The 18,588-nt window shown below is 39.6% G+C and overlaps 1 protein-coding gene across 3 annotated transcripts in view; it reads right to left on the reverse strand.

Moving 5' to 3' along the window:
* The window catches only part of LOC102223739 (rho GTPase-activating protein 7-like), a 78,824-nt gene that overhangs the window by 18,304 nt on the left and 41,932 nt on the right, over positions 1-18,588 (reverse strand). Inside the window, exon 1 of one of the 3 annotated variants that reach the window (XM_023333311.1) lies at positions 5,986-6,282. The exons of the other annotated variants lie outside the window; for them this stretch is intronic. Within the exon in view, the coding sequence (XP_023189079.1) occupies positions 5,986-6,001 (16 nt within the window). The 5' untranslated portion in view covers positions 6,002-6,282. Of the gene's footprint in view, positions 1-5,985; positions 6,283-18,588 lie in introns of those variants that run through there. 3 annotated transcript variants of the gene reach the window in all.

Raw genomic sequence — 18,588 nt, forward strand, 5'->3', positions numbered from 1 at the left:
GATGGTAAATGGCCTGTACTTGTATCACGCTTTACCTAGTCCAGAGTATTCCAAACGCTGTATACTAAATTTGGTCATTCATCCATTCATGCACACGTTCACAAGCTGATGGTGGCATTCCACTATAGTTGCCAAAGTTGCCCTGGGGCAGTCTGGCAGAAATGAGTCTGGCCACCACTAGCAGGGAAGGCATGTGAAATGTTTTACCGAAATACGCAACGACTTAGACAGACAGAATAAGGTTCGAACCAGCAACCTACTGGTTACAGGACAAACTCCTATACAATCGCCATTATTGATATAGATCCGTCATCTTAAACTCGCAACCATCTAAGTGGTTCACAACACTGCCAGACAAACTCTTTCATAAGTGCCATTAAAGGCAGGGTGTGACATTTGGACTTGCTTTGCTAAGTGTTGTGACTTAATGCAGAGGTTCTCAGCATGTCAAAGGATCCGCAGGGACAGTCTCCCAATTATGTGTGAAAGCCTTTTAGATGACATATGCCAAATGGCCCTCAACACCCCAATCTGCTACAAATAAGCAAGCAGCTGGAAGAGAATGAAAAAAACACGTCTTTCAAGGCCTTTGAATGCTGACTTTACAACATTGTCACTGTGGCGAATGGATAGAGAGTGCAAATGTGGCACAAACTTAAGAAAGTGTTTCAAAACAATCTGACTGACAAAAGCAGGAAAAGAAAATTGCAGACCTACAAATGAAAGTTGGACTGCTCTGTTTGCATTTAGACATTATAGTCATGCTGTTTAAACCAGTGTTGATTATTCTTTCAATATTGTTGCCATGTTAGTTCCTTTTTCTAATACTTTAAGAATAATAAAGAAAAGCATGCAGAAAACTGTGACCTGCTGAGATGCTTACAGCACAAAGTTTAGTTTCTTGAAAATAAAAAAGGTACCCATAAAACCCTCTCAGACAGACAGAGAGGCCAAAGGACTCCTGTGAAAGGTCTAGTCTACACATTATGCAAGCATTTACATACCAACAACAAGCCTAGGTGGCAGATAAACTCTAACAACAAGGTGTGACACGACTAGAAAAAGTTCACCCCCTTGTCACTGCAGAGGCAGGCTGCTTCAAGACCGACATCAGACCAACTTCCACCAAAGTGACCAGTTGAAGACCTTTCTCTGTTTCCCACATGAACATGAAATTACACGTCTCAAAAAGAGTGTATCTTAGTGTGTGTTTCGTTTTGTATTTTTAGAGCATAGTAAATCCAAAGAAACATAGAAATTGAGCAGTAATTATACATACATTCCTCAAAACGAGGGCGAAAGATTTCTATGCTTGCTTGTGAATAGGTTTGTGTTTTTGTGTGTATAAGGCAGCCCCTGTGTCTGCAAAAACCAAACATGTTTAAGAACAAATCACTGAAAACACAGTAAATCTACTGAAATGCCAATTAGACATGCAAACAAAGTGATAGCCTTCTAACTCAAAAGTCCAGAATAACAAATATGGGATCTTGCAAGCTACTTTGGCTGTTGCCTATCCAAAGACATGCCCACTCCCTTAGCATGTCTATTAAATCTATTTTCAAGTGATATAGTTTGAATTTTATGTTCTGAGAAAATATTAAGATGAATAATATTTTTTACCAAAACACATTATTTATCCAAGTATGAAGCAAGAGAACGTATCCAGCTTTTGTTTGTGTCCAGGAAGTAGACAGGGGTATGGGGAATCTGAAACAAACAACTTAACAATAGAGTTGCTCCACACATGCACATGCATCTCACAAACAAACAACAAAAAGACAGTTCATTACAAACCCCCAACGCCCCCCAAAAAACAAAAGGACTTCTAACCACCCTTACTTACCTAACCATATCGCAACCAATTCTCTGGCATGATTGCATTTTATTTTACTTTCTTCCTTGTGTTCACCCCAACTCCTAAACCAGGGAAACTACCTCACTTCCTCTTCCCACACAGGAAAAGAACTGCTATGAAGTGCCATGGCCACTGACCGACCATTTGGCTGGATGGGCCCTGCCTTCATTTGTTCCAGGCCAGATAATAGGAGGAGAGGCAGCCAAGGCAAACACGAGGTCCGGTGATTGTGTGCACAAAAGCAAACCTCCTTCTGGTTAGAGACGTACACAAAGCCACACCGGACGAATGTCTTAAAGCACGCACTCAGAGCTTAAACTGTGACAGCAATGAGGGTCAATCACAGTGCTTGTCCATAGATACATTATTGACCGTAGTCGATAATCAATCCAACCCATTCAAACAACAAATCCGTTGGTAATAGAAAACTCAATGTACCATGATAATTATAGCTACCATTGGCCTTGCTTTTGTGAAAGAGCAAAATAAAACATCTCAACAGAAGAAGCCAGAGCAGAATTGTTAGTTTTGTACCCATGACTTCAAGCTTGTAGATGTTCTAGCAAAATCACCAGTGTAAAACTTCCTAAATACATAAGAAATGTGACAAACTTCTCTTCTGACTCTAATACCAGCTCCCACAAAGTTAGTGAACACAGGAAAACAGCAACCTAAACCGATTCAAAACTTTAGACCACAACACAGCTTGTATTTCTGACTGAGGGGCCAAACAGGATGCCTGAAATCTCCCTGTGCGCCAGCGAATAGTTGCCTGAAACTGAACTGGCCTCACTACCACGACAACAGCAGCCATAAAATTTATCTTAAAGCTTTCAAATATTTAGCCACATCTTAAGGTAAAGTCACTATTGTGCCAAGCATGAAACACCAATATCCTCTCACCTGGAGTTTTAGCTTGCCTCAAAATACTTCAGGTTGATTTGAACGAGCAGGAGGATAAGGTAAGAGTGATTTACTGTATATTATAAAATATGCCTATAACAAAGATTAAAAGTGTCATCATTCAAAAACTGTGGGCAAAGATCTTTTATCAAGTGCAAAACTTCTAATGCTCACCACTGTATCAGTTTCTAATTTTATCTATTGTGGTTGCTCTCTCTTTTTACCTCCTCTGACCAAAGTCTCCAGTGATGTCTTTTGCTTATTTCTACTCTGCTGACCCCTTCTCTGCTCCTCTCTCCCTTCCGGGGGCAGGAAATTCTCACAATTGCTGGCCACAGCTTCCCTCCATCGCAGGAGGCTACGGGGGTCTGGCTAGACTGGCTCTGAATGCTCAGCTCCGGAGGGAGTTTGTCAGCGGTGAGCAAACAAAGGATGCCGCTTGCAGTCCCCCACCTTAAAAGGCTCTGCCATTTCAAACTGGGGGTCAGAAGAGTACAGTTATCTTCAAGACTAGGTCTTTGAAGTTGAACATTGAGAAGAATGCTTAAGGTGACCTCTGTTGTGACCTGCGGTAGCTTATCTGAAATTGCCTGATCACTGGCGGGTTTCCAAAGGGGCAACTGTAAAAAAAAAAACTCCAAAGGGCAGCTCTAAGGGTTCTTATCAACTTCAGGTTTGAGTAGATCATTTTGAAAGAACTGCAAAGTGGACCTAGACAGGTAGGGTGATGAACCTCCAAAGAGTCTGTGATCGAGTAGTGGCAAACAACAAGAAAAGTCACAAGAATGACAGTATTTCTGTTTATTGGGTCATATTTTGAGCCGTTTTGGAGTAACAGTTTCCCTGAAAGGCTAAAGTTTGAGTCTGAACCAGTGGTAGCATCAAAACGCTGAGACCAACTGGACACCAAAGCTTCTTCTAGCGTGACCAGTATTGAAACCTAAAGATGTTTAGGATTGACAACAGATTTTTCTCTCCAATTTGGTATCATATTTTGTGATTCACATTCTGGGACAGTTGGTGTTCACAGAGAGGGTCTTGCTGTTAGCTAAGTGATATGGTACCAGAGATATCACCATCTGGTTGGCCTCAAGCAGTGTCTTCAACACACACACCCACACACACACACTTACACAAGAAACAAAAATGAAGTTACTCACATCAACCATTCAAGTTATTTACCACCAGCTGGTGTAGGAACGTAGGAGTGGATCCATAGACACATACACAAGCAAACTCCACAGCTGGGCCAGATGGATCATAGCTTTGCTAATCCCAAAGGCCTCAGTGCCCCTGATGACAGATTTATGCTCTCCAGAAGCGCCTTGTCCCTGGATCAGGTGACCTGACTTTCTCAAAGCCCTCTGCGGAGCTTCCTACAGCCAGATGAGGATTATCTTTCCTCCCCAAAACATTCAGATATCCAAGGATGTACCCTTCTCCATAAGGAAAGTAAAAGCTAAAGGGAACATATGGATCCACTTGCCTGGCAGGCGGACCAAAGCAGGATGTAAATTTACCAGATAAGGCAACAGCTAACTTCCTGTTTCACAGAGTGCAGATGAGGCGTATTTCCTTCTTCAGATCCTCTCACAGAAACAAATTTCTCTTCAGAGTTTAGTCTTGTGTTCTCAGTGAAAAAACAACAAACAAGCAAGCATTCAACTAAGATACTATTCTTCTCATTTCTGGGACGAGACCAGTTTTCTCCTGGTGTTCTTCATTAACTCCATGTTGCATCAAAATAAATATGTGTGTGCATGTGCGTGTGGGCGTGTGTGTGTCTGAGCACGTTCCCAATGGTTTTATGGTTTAAGTGAACACCTCTGCACTCATATCTGACCCAGACCTTAGTGATAACAGACAGTGTGTTGGAATAGACAAAACTGTTGGGACAAAGTGTAAAAACTGGAAACAAATTCAAAAACACATCCAGTCAGGACAACAGCTATGCTGAAAACAAGATTTCATATGGCTGCAACACAAGGCCAGAGGCACAAGTAGTTAACAAAGCTTGAAGTCCAGATATGGAAGATGAGTTAGGGATGGGTATTGGTCTATATACCTATGGTTTATCTAATTTTAAAGGCTAAATTCCATTTTACCATTTGCTGCTCAATGTTAGCCCACCACCCAGCAGTTCATAGGATTTGGTTGCCCCAGTTGATTCTGGGGTAGAGAGCAAAGGAGCTATTTAAACCTTGAGTTTTTAATTCTGTTCAGAGGCACACTGAAACAAACAAAACTGTGGCTGATTAAACGTCCAAATGTTCTTTCAATGACACAACAGCCACTTCCAAAATCCCCCTATTTTTACAGTATCACTTACAACTGTACAAGATAAATTTCAAACCCTTCTTCAATCTATACATCCCAAAAGGACTTCCATACTAATGTGTTATGATTCAGAAGAAGTGACAAATCCTTTCCACCGACTCACTTTAATGTAGCATTTGATTTTGTCACTATTTAACATTCCATCTCTTATTATTTTTTATATTTAAAAATATGTATGTACATTGGGGGTATGTTCCAATTCCCATCTTGCCCTTCCTCTTTATTCTGATGTTTTGAATCAAATTTTGATTCATTTGTATTTCGTAAAATCCAGCAGTGAATTGCGTAATTCCCAACCCAGATGTGCATTTTTATTATCAATTTTTATTTGTCAATGAAAATTTACAGCACCGGATTATACTTGGTAAGTGTAAGTATTCCGTCTGACCTCAGCGGTGCGCTCAACTGCTGGAAACTTTTTTTATTTTTTTGGCAGCGGTGTGTATTAAAAAAAAAAGGGAGGGAGAACCTGGTGAAGATTTTTTTTTTTATCAAGAGCAGAGAAGCATCCCTGACATGGTGTGCGTTTCTGTCTCTGTGTGTGAGTCGTGAAAGGTTATCTGGTAAACAAAACCCGGGGATATTCAGTGGATTGTAAACAGGACTGGGGACGTGAAGGTATGCGACGAGAAGGGGGCAGATTTCTTATCTGACAGCCTGAAGCGTTATACGCCTTCTAGACGACTAGAAAGAGTCTTATATGTGAGGGTGAAATTATAGAAAAGTAGTGCATGTAATAAATCAAATTTAGAAATAACAGATTTAAACAGTCACAAAAATAGGGTATAGTGGGTAAAAAAATACTTAGCCTACATCTTAAAAACAGTAAGAGGAAAACATTAAAATCATTTTATATATTTTGTGGTGGATATCAGTCACTGACTTACGTGTTAATATCATCATTAAGCGTCACGGTCGCGAGTCCCGCTGCGCCCCGGCTGATATCCGCTCAGATCCACTCCACTCAGTACAAAGTCCGCATAGTAAATCCAGTGTGGGCAAAAAAATTAAAAAAACAAACACTATAGCGTTGGTCGCAAATGTCCCTTAATCGTGTTACAAAACAATAAATCCATTTGTTTCTGGTTGGGTTCTGACGCGTTTCAGAGGTCTTCAGCACCTTTCAGCTCCCTCCGACGCTCAGGATGCAGATCCCAGCAGGAATGTGAATGGAGAACTGTGTGATTCAAGCTTTAGGAATGGGCAACTCTGAGGTGGCTCCACCCCCCACCCCATCCAGATCCACTCCTCTGCTGCGCCCCACCTGATAAGGAGCAGCTGCAAACCTGTGGAGTTGCTAACATGTAAGGATTGGGGACGGGTAAGGGAGGGGGGGCGAAACCCCCCCCCCAGCTCTACGGCAACACGGATTTTCAAAGCGCAGAAAGTGATGCGGTCTTTTTTTTTTTTGAGTTCATCAAAGTGATGAACTTCCCCCATGAGGTGATTCCTCTGTTTTCATTTCAGCTTCTACCTCTCCCCTAATGAGCTGCATTTGACTCCTGGGCTGGCACCCAGTTTGCATATTATTAGGAACGAGTGGAGACAACTGTGAGACGGTCCTTTGTGTCGCCAGATTAGTCTGAAAAGCGCAAGTGGTGCCGTCAAAAGACGGCCGCTGCAGGTATGACAATGCATTCACACCCCGCCCGCCCTTCACCGCGAAGCGCGCCCAGAGCACGTACGCCACACAATCAGGTCGACTGAATAGTGTGAGAGAAGAATGTAACCATTACTCTTGAAAATCCTATTATTTAGTTTAGGTTTTGCGTAATATTCTAATATTCCTGAGGAACTGGGTTATGTGTTTTCATCAGCTGTAAACCATAATCAACACAATTAGTAGAAATACGCGTCTGAAATGCAAAACCATGTTCAAGGAATCTCCATAATTTATAGTCGTACTGTCTTGAACACTTAGTGTAACGTGTTTTTTAAATAATATTCATAGAAAACTACCTGTATGAAAAGGAGTCCTGTCAAGTTGTACAGTAGTGGTTTTAAATTTACTCAAGCTAAAGTATAAAAAACATTTTCTTTTAAATATTGAATGTATTTCAAATTTATTCCAGTTAATAATTATACAATAGGAGGATAATTTTTTCCATCCACATCAAAAACAGAACAAATTTAGTATCTGGTTTACTCTTGATTCATGTCAAAGCAAACAAAAAACAAAACCAACAGAGATCTGTTTAAATATCTTGTGAGGCCTAAGTAGCAGCTTAGTTTCCATCTCTTAGTATCAGCTTGGTTGCGTCCATATATTTCACACCTCCACATTATTTTCTATGATCTCACAGTGTTAAGGTGGAGCAAGAAAAAGAGAAAGCCAGACAAGTCATCATGTGGCTAGGAAATGTCTGTAACCCAAAGCTTGGATGGCAAACAAATGGAGGGAAAGGATGATGCAGAAAATCCTGGATGACTCCTTTAGTACGTTGTTGGCAGCCATTTCTGTCCCAGCTGACGCCTCAGTCAGAAGCAATTTAGCCAGAAACATAGATCTCGCCAACTCCATTAAAGAGCATGTGTGTGTGTTGGTGTGTGCGAAGCAATGTAAAAAAGGCTGCATATACAGTATATATAACAAAGCATCAAAGTATTTCTCTGCTTTTGAAGTAATCTGCTTGTGACTTGTTCCAAGTAAGAACTGGATACTGAGATACAGAAGTCAACTCAAAATATTTCCTGTAAATCTCAAAAACCCATAAATCCTGAATAATATTTACATTAGATTTTTTTATATGGATAGATTTGATTGCCACTGCATTTTCATGTACTTGTGTCACTTCAAAACTTTCATTATTCAACTCAGACCTTTGTTACCATGTGTTCAGTCAGTTTGGTGACTTGGAGGGCCGCTGTGTCCTATAACTTTTAGATGAGTCTCTGCTTCAACACACCTCGGTGAAGAAGAAGTAGAAGACGTTTTATTTACATAGCACTTTACCAGCAACAAGGCCGTTCAAAGTGCCTAATAACATGAAATAATAATTTTATTCCCAAGTATCGGTTTGATCAGACACCAAAGGTGTCAAGACATGATTGAATTTAGCAAAAAAAACAACAGCCTTATTGCACTCGAGCATAAAACAACGTACAATCCAGTCAGCAAAACTATAGAAAGGGAGCTCATTAACTTAGGAAAACCTAAACGAAATTCATAACCTGCCGGAAGAAAGGGATAATTACTGTGTGTGAGGGTGTGTGAGTGACAGAGAGAGCAAGCATAAGAAGAGGAAGCACAAATGTAGAGAGATTACCAAACAAGGCCAAATCCCTGAGCAGAAAAAAACCCGACCACCCAGAGTCTGCGCCCAAAACACCAATGCTAAAACCTCTCTCTTCCAACGTGGGTCCACAACCCCTGCGAGGAGACGAGGGGGCTCCAACTCTCCGAGATGTTTTCTAGTGATAATTGTGAAAGAATGCCCGCAACTGTTGATGAATGTGTGTGGTAAAGCGTTTGAGATCAGACGAGCAGACGTGCCGCTGCTGCCAGTAGCTGCAGGGCAAATGAGTGCGTCTCTTTCGGAGTGTCTGCAGTTTCCATTCATCAAAGCTCGTCAGAGAGCTCGGCTTATGATTCAGATACAAATCAAATACAAGTATAATATGGGTGTGGGACAAAAGAAAGGAAATGAGGAGAAGCAATGGTGTTAGAAGGATTACAACCAGCGCTGCATATAAATGTGCCCCAGAAAAGGGAACTAGAAAGAAAAACTTCAACTTAATACATTTTATTTAATAGATTATTTTGTCTGTACTATCACCACTAATGACAATAGGTAGTCATTTGATTTCCAGTCCTTCAACTGCTGAACTGTTAGGCAAAGCTACTGTTGCAAGCCGTAACCTTTGCTTTGTCACCTCTGACCCCCAGGCATAAAGGAAGTGAAAATCTAGGCAAATCAGCATTAGAAATGATAAATTGAGAACTAGGAAAAAAGATGGAGAGAATAATAGAAGCGGTAGAAAGATGCAGAGTAAAGACAAAAGTCTTGCAGCTTCAAACAGCTATCCTCTGGGTTATAGCCTTGGGGTTCACCAGTACTAACCCCAAACAGAGGGGCCAAGTGAAGTTCAGCGGACGAAGGACTCATTCCAACACACACAAACCCAAGGCCATGTCAGCAAACAGTTCCAGCGGAGATAACCAAATTGTGGGTTTGTAAAGTTATAGTGGTCTTTTGGAGGTAAAAAAAATGTTGCTGTGTTCGGTCTGTGTGTGTAAACATCAGTAAGTTGATTTACTCTCACTGAGTTAAACATATGCCTCTGAAATATAGTTTTGTATTTGTTGAAATTTTTCTGTATACAGTTTGTCACAATGTTATTTTATCTCTTTAGAGCCTTTTTTTTACACATTGTTATTCTTACTATATTTGATTGAGATTTTATATGAGACACCAACAAAAAATACTGGATAACTATGAAGTGGAGTGAAAAGGAACTTTTTACAAACAAAACTCTTCAAGTTTACCAAGACATGGCCGTCCACTTAGGCTGACAGGCTGGACAAGGAGAGCAATAATCAGGGAAACAGCCAAGAGTTACCCACTGTAACTCGGGAGGAGCTGCAGAGATCTACAGCTAAGATGGAATAATCCATTAATAGGCAAACTATTAGTCACCAATTCTACAAATCTGGCCTTTACGGAAGAGTGGCAAGGAACACACTATTGTTGGAAGCAAGCCACAAAAATACTAGTTTGGAATTTTCAAAGATATAAATGAAGGTGCTCTGGTCAGATGAGACCAAAACCATTTGGCCTACATGTAATAACTATGGTGGAAATCAAGCATCATGTTACCCTGAACACACAGACACCACCATAAATCACAGTGGTGGCAGCATCATGTTGTGGGGATGGGTTTCTTCAGCTGGGAGAGGAAAACTGTTGTGAGAGTTGATGGATAGAGTCAAGACCATTCTTGAAGGAAATCTCATAGAGCCTTCATGTGACAAGAGATTGCAACTTTGCAGTGATCATCTAATTTGTGTTAATCTAGAGGAGTAAAAAAAGCACATATTTTTTCTACCTAATGAAAAGAAAAATAGATTGGAAGATATTACTGGTACGTTTATTGTCATTCTAGTGTAGAAAATAATGTCAATATTTCATGAACAACAATATTTCGTGTTACGGGGCCTCAGTGGAAGGCCACTAAAATCTTAATGAACTGAATGTTTAGCAAGTAGGTTAAAGGTATGCTCCCATATAGAGCATAGTTTATATCCTTAGCCTCTCACTGATGTAGGTTCAAATAATGGGTGCAACTGTTGAGACATAAACAGATAGGGTGGAGGGGGAGTGGATAATCTTTTCATAACAGGAATCTCCAGAAATAGTTCATCCATAGTCTCTGGGATCAGCCCAATAAGACACTGATTAGAGGCAGAGAGAGAGACAGAGAGAGAGAGCAAATGCTTGCAAACACACAATGGTAAGGAGGAAGTGCAAGGAGACAGAGGCTTGGTTTGGCTCTCACAAAAACACACGCACACGCATACAAACAGAGGAAGTGTGAAGGAGACAGAAGAACAAGCGCCTTGCCAATACCCTCTCTGGGCTTTGATGAACTGATCGTGGTCACAATAGAGACAGGAGCCTGACACACATGCTTTACACAAACAATGGATCCGTGTGGTTCTATCAAAGCAAGCATTCCGAGGTGGATCCATTTATCATCAGTGTTTCTTTACACGCCCCAGGAGTAAAGGCTCCAAGGGCTGCAGCATTCTGCTTTAGCAGGAGCTTTTAAGTTTCTTTGATTTCGTCTGCACAGCTGCTTAGGAAATTGAAACCAAAATTTGTTAATTTCTGCCATTGATTGTCTCAAATAGCAAACACATGAACACACATGTTCAAGGACGCCATGTTCTTTTCTAATACAATTTGAAGCTCTTTGGTATGGTTGTTGAAACCCTTTTATTTAATATCCTCGTTTAATCCTCAAATAAACTACAGATCCACATAAATCCCCATGTTAGTGAAATCCAATACTGATCGCTCCAGTTGGATTCTTGTACCACAAACCTAATCCAGGACCTCAGACTGAGCTTGCAGGGAATATTTAGCCCCAGAGTGGATCCTTCAGTTTAGAATAATAAGTGACAAGTGAGTGGTGGAATATGTGTTTAACTGATTTGTGTAATATCAGGGATTAGGCAGAACCTGTACCACCTTAGGAAAATATTGTTTACACATTCAAATATATATAAAAAAGACTGCAGACAATGGTACGTGAAAAAGTTGCTTTAGACCAAACAATTCTGGGGACTCCCTCAGGAAACAGCCAACTGGGGAACTCCCCGAAATGTTTCTTTTTTCCTTTCTGTTTGCATTCATACTTCTAAAGCAGAACTCTAAATAGCAACAAGAAGGTATCAATCCAGTCTGGATGTTGGTTGGTGTACATTTGTTTGTCAAAACTTGTATCAATATTTAATTTTTATTTTAACTTTTTGAATGATAGTTGCTGCTGCTTTAACTTGTGTTTGTATAGCAGGTGTCAAGTTATGTGGTCTGGATCAGTCATCACACAAATTGGGATACTTTGGTGCTCAGGTAGTACAAACTGTGGGAATAAAATGCATAAAATAGACATGTTATGGTTGGTTCCTATTGAAATGAGTACAAAAATTATTTGGTTTTAACATTTAGGAGAGAAAAACATAATACAGTAGTTAATATTAAAGGCACACCAATTAATTGATTAATGATTAAGATCAGACAAATCTCCCTTAATCGGCTCGATGTCAGGGATGCCAGTAACTGTAAGTTGAAAGTTATCTTATAGGCTTTGTATTTTCAGACAATGGCAATACAAAACCATTGTTCATTTTTAATAATATGATTATTTAAACTATGCTACATTTGTGTTATTTTACTAACTCTTAAAAAGCATAAATACTGAGCCTGGATCTGTCAGCACAAAAACAAACATCACAGTTTAAGGCCAAATATTTGTTCTAAAGTTTTCAATTCAGATTTCAATTGATCCGCTATAATGACTATTAACATTATTTCCCATTGATATATTTCATACTGCAGTTTTGTTGATTGAAAGCCAGTGAGTTTTCCTTTGAGATCACCCATTGGTGACCATGTGTGTTCAGCGAACAAGCAAGTTTTATGAGCTGATCCGCTCAACTAAAGAAGATATTGTTTTGGAAAGTACTTCATAATAGATCACAAGATAAAAATATGACTCTTTAAAGAAAACTCTTGCCTCAGGGTTTACCCAGTACTTGCCTGCCCTCGTGCTTGCTTGTGCACTATTTCTTTGATTCTCATGGTTGCTATTGCTCCCATGAAACTTTGAGGAACATCATAGCAAGTGTGTCACTTGTGTGAAAAGCCAAACTTTCTCAAATTGATCCTCATTAGTGTCCTGTCCTGTCTGACAGGATTTCTATTCTATAAGAATATATTTTCTACGTCACAAGACGGTCTGTAAACTTCTTTCGCTTAACTCATGCAGTTAATTTACCATTTCCCGGCAAAATGCTACCATACAAGGTGTCTACTAAACCTTGGACAGTGCATATATACACCAAAAATACAACATTCATGTCTGGAGAGGCAAAATTCCCCACAAGAAATGCACTTCACCGTTAGAGGGTAAAATTCTCACCAAATTCAATAGTCCAGTGTGGCTCGCTTCAGATTTAACATTTAGAGAAACTGCATCAATATTATGATATCAGAAGTTAGTTGATCAGTATCTCAACAAATACACAGGGCCAGGGCTCTATATTGTTGCTCATGTTTCTCCCATTAGTCATGCCTAGAGAAAGCAGAATAGGGGAGGGTTTGCTTCAGGGTAAGAATTAGATGACAGAGGAAGGAAGAACGCAACTAAAAGAGATTTTTAAGAGGTTAATAGAACAAGGCAGACACATGTTGTGAATTAGAAAAACTGGCTGAAGACACTTAAAGGCAAACTTAGAAAACAAGATGTTGCAAACAGCTTGGAAGTTCAAGTAAACCTTGAAAAATGTAAAGTAGCAAAGCACTTCTAGATTCTAAATCTGAAACATTTCTTCAAAAACGTGGGAAAAATTTGCTTAAAAATGCTATTCCACAAACGTCAGATCATTATTCCACCAAGACTGACGATGTTTAATGGCAACCTCTTGTTATTGGCAGAAGGAAACCATCTGGTTTGCTATTTCTACAGGCCCAGAGAGTGGAGGAACAGCTTTTCATTAGCCAAAGAGTTACTGTGTGTGCCTACATTTTCCAAGAATTACAAGCGGTAGCGGTTTGCTTGGGAAACCAACATGAATATTTGGGGAGTGGTTAATGATGCCAACCATATGGTTGTGAATGGAAGAGCGTTCAGAGCTGCTTCACGACGCCTGGAAACTTCCAGAGTTCCTGTTCCAGTCCCAGTGACGTACAATAATTGCTTTTTCGATTAACATGTGTTCCACATTGCTTAATTTTCCAAACATCCTGGTTTATCAGACAGATTAAAGTAAACCAAAATGGATGTTAGTGTTTATCCTCACCTGTGTGAGTTTAAAGTGCACTAACTGGGAAGCACATGTCTCATGAACTTTTTCTTTTAGCTGTTGTGTTTGCTAGAAGCTTTTTCTCATGTTAGAACCCCCGGTTTCTAATATGAACTTCATTCATTAATCTTGTGTTTTATCATTGATGAATTCTCTGTTTTATGAACAATTGTGATAACTGTACTTAGTATCAGATCAGGATTTGGTATCGATACAATCCTACTCTTAAAACAAACAAACAAAAAAACTTATCAAGACAATGTTTATTTTATTTATAGATCAAATCACATTAAAGTTTGTTGCAAAGTGCAGCAAAGTAATGTTTTAAGCAAACTAAAAACAATGACAAAAGGCAGTGGATAATTTAAACTATTTCACCCATTTAAGATATTTAACTAGTTTCTGGATCCTGTTTTTTGCTATCAAATAATTTCTCAGGTGACTGTTTGGTTCAAATATAAGGTCATCAGGTAATTAGAACTAACAATCCCATGCAGACTTCAGTACAATGCTAATTAAAATGTGAAAAAGATTCTGACAACTTGATGTATACAGAATGTGAGCTGCAGTCAGCTTTCTGAAGCTGTTATTTTCCTGCTGACATCAGTTTCCTCTTATATATCAAATGTTTAATAGCCTGTATTATAGTGCTGCTTACCATTAGTATTGCAAAAGGTTTTTCCAACTGTGGCGAAAGGCTGCAGCTCAGTTAAATTCATGTTTATATTGAATCTGAAGCACGTGCACAGGGCCTAGGTTGCACTTTTGTTCCAGAAATGTGGCCACGTCAGTTATAAAGAAAATACAGCTGGGAGGCACTTCTTTTGTACATCACGAAAATAAAGTGACAGTGATCTGTAAGAATGCAGAGTGTGCTGATAGTATCTGCCACTGTGATGAATTGTTTGGAATGAAAGTGCAGTTGGCAGATGCACAGAAGAGCTGGCGTTGGTGTAAACTGGTGCGTGCCAACTGGCTTTCAGCAGCGGTGACTCAGCTAGCCTTAGGTGCGAACTGTGATTGCAAACGGTCGGGAACGAGCCCCGTGGCAACGTTTTTGTAAATTTAGGAGTAGCTGGAGGTGTGACAGGATTATTGTCCGTTACCAAGGAGAAGGAGAAAAATTACATCAGGGTGAAAAAATTAATGGCTTACTTTGGGCACATGCCACGTGTTTTTTTTTTTTGTTTGTTTTTGTTGTTGTTCAATTGAAGCTTCATTTTATTTTAACTATAATCCTTTCCATGCGCATCCAAAGGGCACAAAATATGCGTTCAGGATCTCTAGAGAATTTTTTTTTTGCACACCTCCATTATCTTTCCTGTTTTTGACTTTTGTGTCAAACATAACTGAGTCCAGTGACGCCCAAATTCCATAAAACCAGATATCCATTTTCTCTCCCTGTGTGCATTATCTGTCAGCAGACAGCGCAGGAAGTTGAAGCTTTAGTCTTCTCTGCTCTGACCCATGACCTCCTTTGTACCCCTGACCTCTTGAGAGCCATGTGTCAGACTGTGCAGACATGAAGCCTGTCATGACAAACACAAACCAGGTTCACCTGAGAGATTGGTCCCTGATCTTGAGGTTCCTTCAAGCCAAAGTGCACCAAGTAGGTTTGAATTTCAGACTGATCTCTGCAAGCGTCAAACATCTAAAGGCTCCTGGGCCATTTTTCAGAGCTTAGGACAAGTGAGAGTGCTACTGATCAAAGCATGATAAATGACAGAACAGGTAAGAAAATGTACAGATATTGTAATTGCTTCTTAATAAAACCCAAACTTCTTCAGATGCCTATTCACATTTTTGCATAAGTAAAACGAAGCAAAATGCTATATTTATATTGCTTTGCAATAAGTATAACTGCAACCATTTTATATTTTGTCAGAATATAACCACAAACTCCAAGATATTTTACTAGGAATTTATGTGTGGTGAAAAGTTTAGACTGCATATCACTCTGAGCACAATGTCACCATAGGGAATCATGATGCTAGGATTGTCATGCTGTGAGGAACTTTTCTTTATTAGACAAGGAAACACATGAATATGGATAGAGATAAATGAAGCCTGTGCTGGAAGACTGGGGTTGACTGACACTTTTGAAAACTGTGCATAATTTTCCTACTTTGTGTTGGTCTAGCACATAAAATTCCAATTGGAAATTATGGTTCTAAAAATGTGATTTTAGAATACATTCTGTGTTCTAAAAAGTGTTGTAAGGCAGTACAATGATTCCCAGCTCTGACACAATTTAAATGATTGATTTCCAGGACCTCCTCAAGTGCTTCTTCTCTATTTTGCTTCAAGTGTGCTTCAGTTCAAGACTGCCAAAACACAACAGGAAAGCAGAGAACATCCAGCCAGTATTGTCTGATTCCTCACGTGACAACCTTGACCTACTAATCTCTGTATAGACATGGTATTCCCAAGGCAATTGCCTCATGCGCTCAGTAAACACAGAGACTCATTTGGAAACAGTTTCTTTTTTGCTTCTGTGCAAGCCAACATTTGCATGTGTGATATTTTTCAAGGAGTAGGCAGAGAGTCAACAATGAGGGGTTTTGATATGATTATGAAGGGGCTTCATTCAGTTGAAAGTCTAAATATTTATCTGTATACATAGCTGACCCCAATACAGCATGCAGGAATCGAAGGAATGTAAAAAATTAGGCTATGTGTAAATAAACAGACTGAACTTAGGGTAGGTGTTGCTGTATAAGGAGAGAGGAAGATAAGCACTGGATTGACCCTTTTTAGTTCAACTTATTTTTTCTTCAATTTCTACAATTTTACATGCTTTGTATCAGTTTTGGCTTTAGCATCTAGCAGATGTTGAACATTCTTCCTTTTCTTGAATAATATTCAGAAGATATTAGTGCCTCATTCTTACCACCGTTTCTTTATTTTCCCAATCTTTCTCTCGCTCGTTCTCTCTTTCTTTTCTTCCTTTCTTTCTTAGAAAGATGTGGTTGGTTTATTTACTCTGCAAACTAATAGATGGCACCGACATATCTTAGGGTGGAGACATTGGGTGATGAACAGGAGCCTCAGTGAGACCTGTGGCTTCCCCCTCATCCGTCTGCTTCCCATTGGTCCCAGGAGGATGGTATCTCTGCTCCCGAGTGTGGAGGAGGACTAATCCCCTCCAGCTGGAGTTTGGGCAGGAGAGACTGAGCAACCGTATTTTCAACTGTCTCGGGTTTGGATTGCATTGACCCTCGCTCAGTGTATTTATTTTGCAAGCAGCAAATGTCAATGAATGGATAGAAAACACAAAGCAGTAAATCTATAGAAATACCTGAGAATTAAATGCTATGTACTATAAATGTGATAAAATAATCAAAACTTTTCTCAGGTTTAATGGAGAGGTAGTAATTGTTGCTGATTCAAACATGTGTTTCAACAGACAAACGACAAGCATCTGGCATAATTCATGGCCTCATGAATTTTTGTTTAAACTCAAGGTGTAAATTTGTCATTTGTTCCAGTCTGCAAAGGCCTGTCAGGTCCTTTCAAAGGAAAGCCACTAAATCCTGCAGGATTTTAACAATGAACAACAAACAGTGGAAAACACATTGAGTTACAGAAATACCCAAATTTTAATACTAAAGGATAATCGTATAGTACTAAATATTCTTGGATAGAGTAGTTCCAGTACCAGTTGAGAACTAAGGTATAACTTACAACCAAAATGTTTCATTTGACCTTAAGCACTGCGGTACGGACAGAATTGATGCAACAACGGTTACTGCTGGTTCAAAGGAAAGGATAATGTGAATAGACATGAAACATAAACTATAACACATTGTAAAACTCAAACCTGTAGGAAACAATATTATTTTAAAGAATAAGACATTAGTCAAGAAAGCAGAAGAATTTCAAAATCATTTGTCTCCATTTGTAAATTCTCCCTGCTACTTCATCACTTACAAATTATCCCTGAGGGAAATTACCCATGATTTAGTCCCTTAGTCTTTCCTGATGTGCAGCTTACAAAAATAAGAAAGTTTGATAAATTGCTCAAAGTATCATAATCAGAAAACAGCCTACGGGAAAAACAGAGCGAAACGGAAACATAGTAGGAATGTGAGATTTTTTAGGTTTTGAAATTACTCTTAAAAAACAATGTTGACAATGAATGTTGAGGCCTGAGAGTGCCAGGATTTTCTAGGTCATGTCTCACTGCGTTTATATTAAAAGAGACACTTAAATGTTACACTTGGCAGCTATGTTGACCCTGCAGACAGAAAGACAAAGAGCGTTAAGGACTCAACATGTTTACTCATAATTAGGGTTTAAATGAACACTATCTGAATAGAGGAACGATGTCATAAACTGTCCAAAGCCTATTTTGAAGTACATTTTACATCTATTATAAGTTTGTCATACAATATGATGTGTCAGGTAGCAAATGGAAAATGTGTGATCTGTCAGGGCAGTTAGGCTAATTAATGCTGGACCTGTATAAAGTTCGCTGACCCTGACCTCGCCCACACATGCAAAAAACACATTAAGTTGTCAAAGTGTCACTTTGCCTACAAGCTAGTGCTAAGTGCCCCAGCACTTCTATTATTCTCCCTGTAAAGAGCTAAATTAGAGGCTGACTGGGACACAGAGTGTGACAACACTCAGCCAGTGGCCTTGTAGCCACCCATTCAGAGCGCCAAAGGGGTTAGCATCCCAGAGTGACTGCAAGGTGAAGGGTCACTCCCAACACCTCTTTTATTCTGGAGGATATATGAACAATTGTCGACTGATCAGTCAAAAGGCAGATTATGTTCAATCTGTAGTGTGGGGTCTTCAGTGAAGAGAACCCAATAAGTCGGAAAGCGAAAGGGATGTTGGGAATCATAACGGCTGCGTTATCAAGGAAGTAGCAGGTAATCTTTGGTGCATGTTGGTGTTCCTACTACAGTTCAAAGTTTCATAATGATTGGGTAAATAAGTCCACCAAGGAATGAAA

Source organism: Xiphophorus maculatus, chromosome 5 (assembly GCF_002775205.1).
Source record: "Xiphophorus maculatus strain JP 163 A chromosome 5, X_maculatus-5.0-male, whole genome shotgun sequence".
NCBI classification, from domain to species: Eukaryota; Metazoa; Chordata; class Actinopteri; order Cyprinodontiformes; family Poeciliidae; genus Xiphophorus; species Xiphophorus maculatus.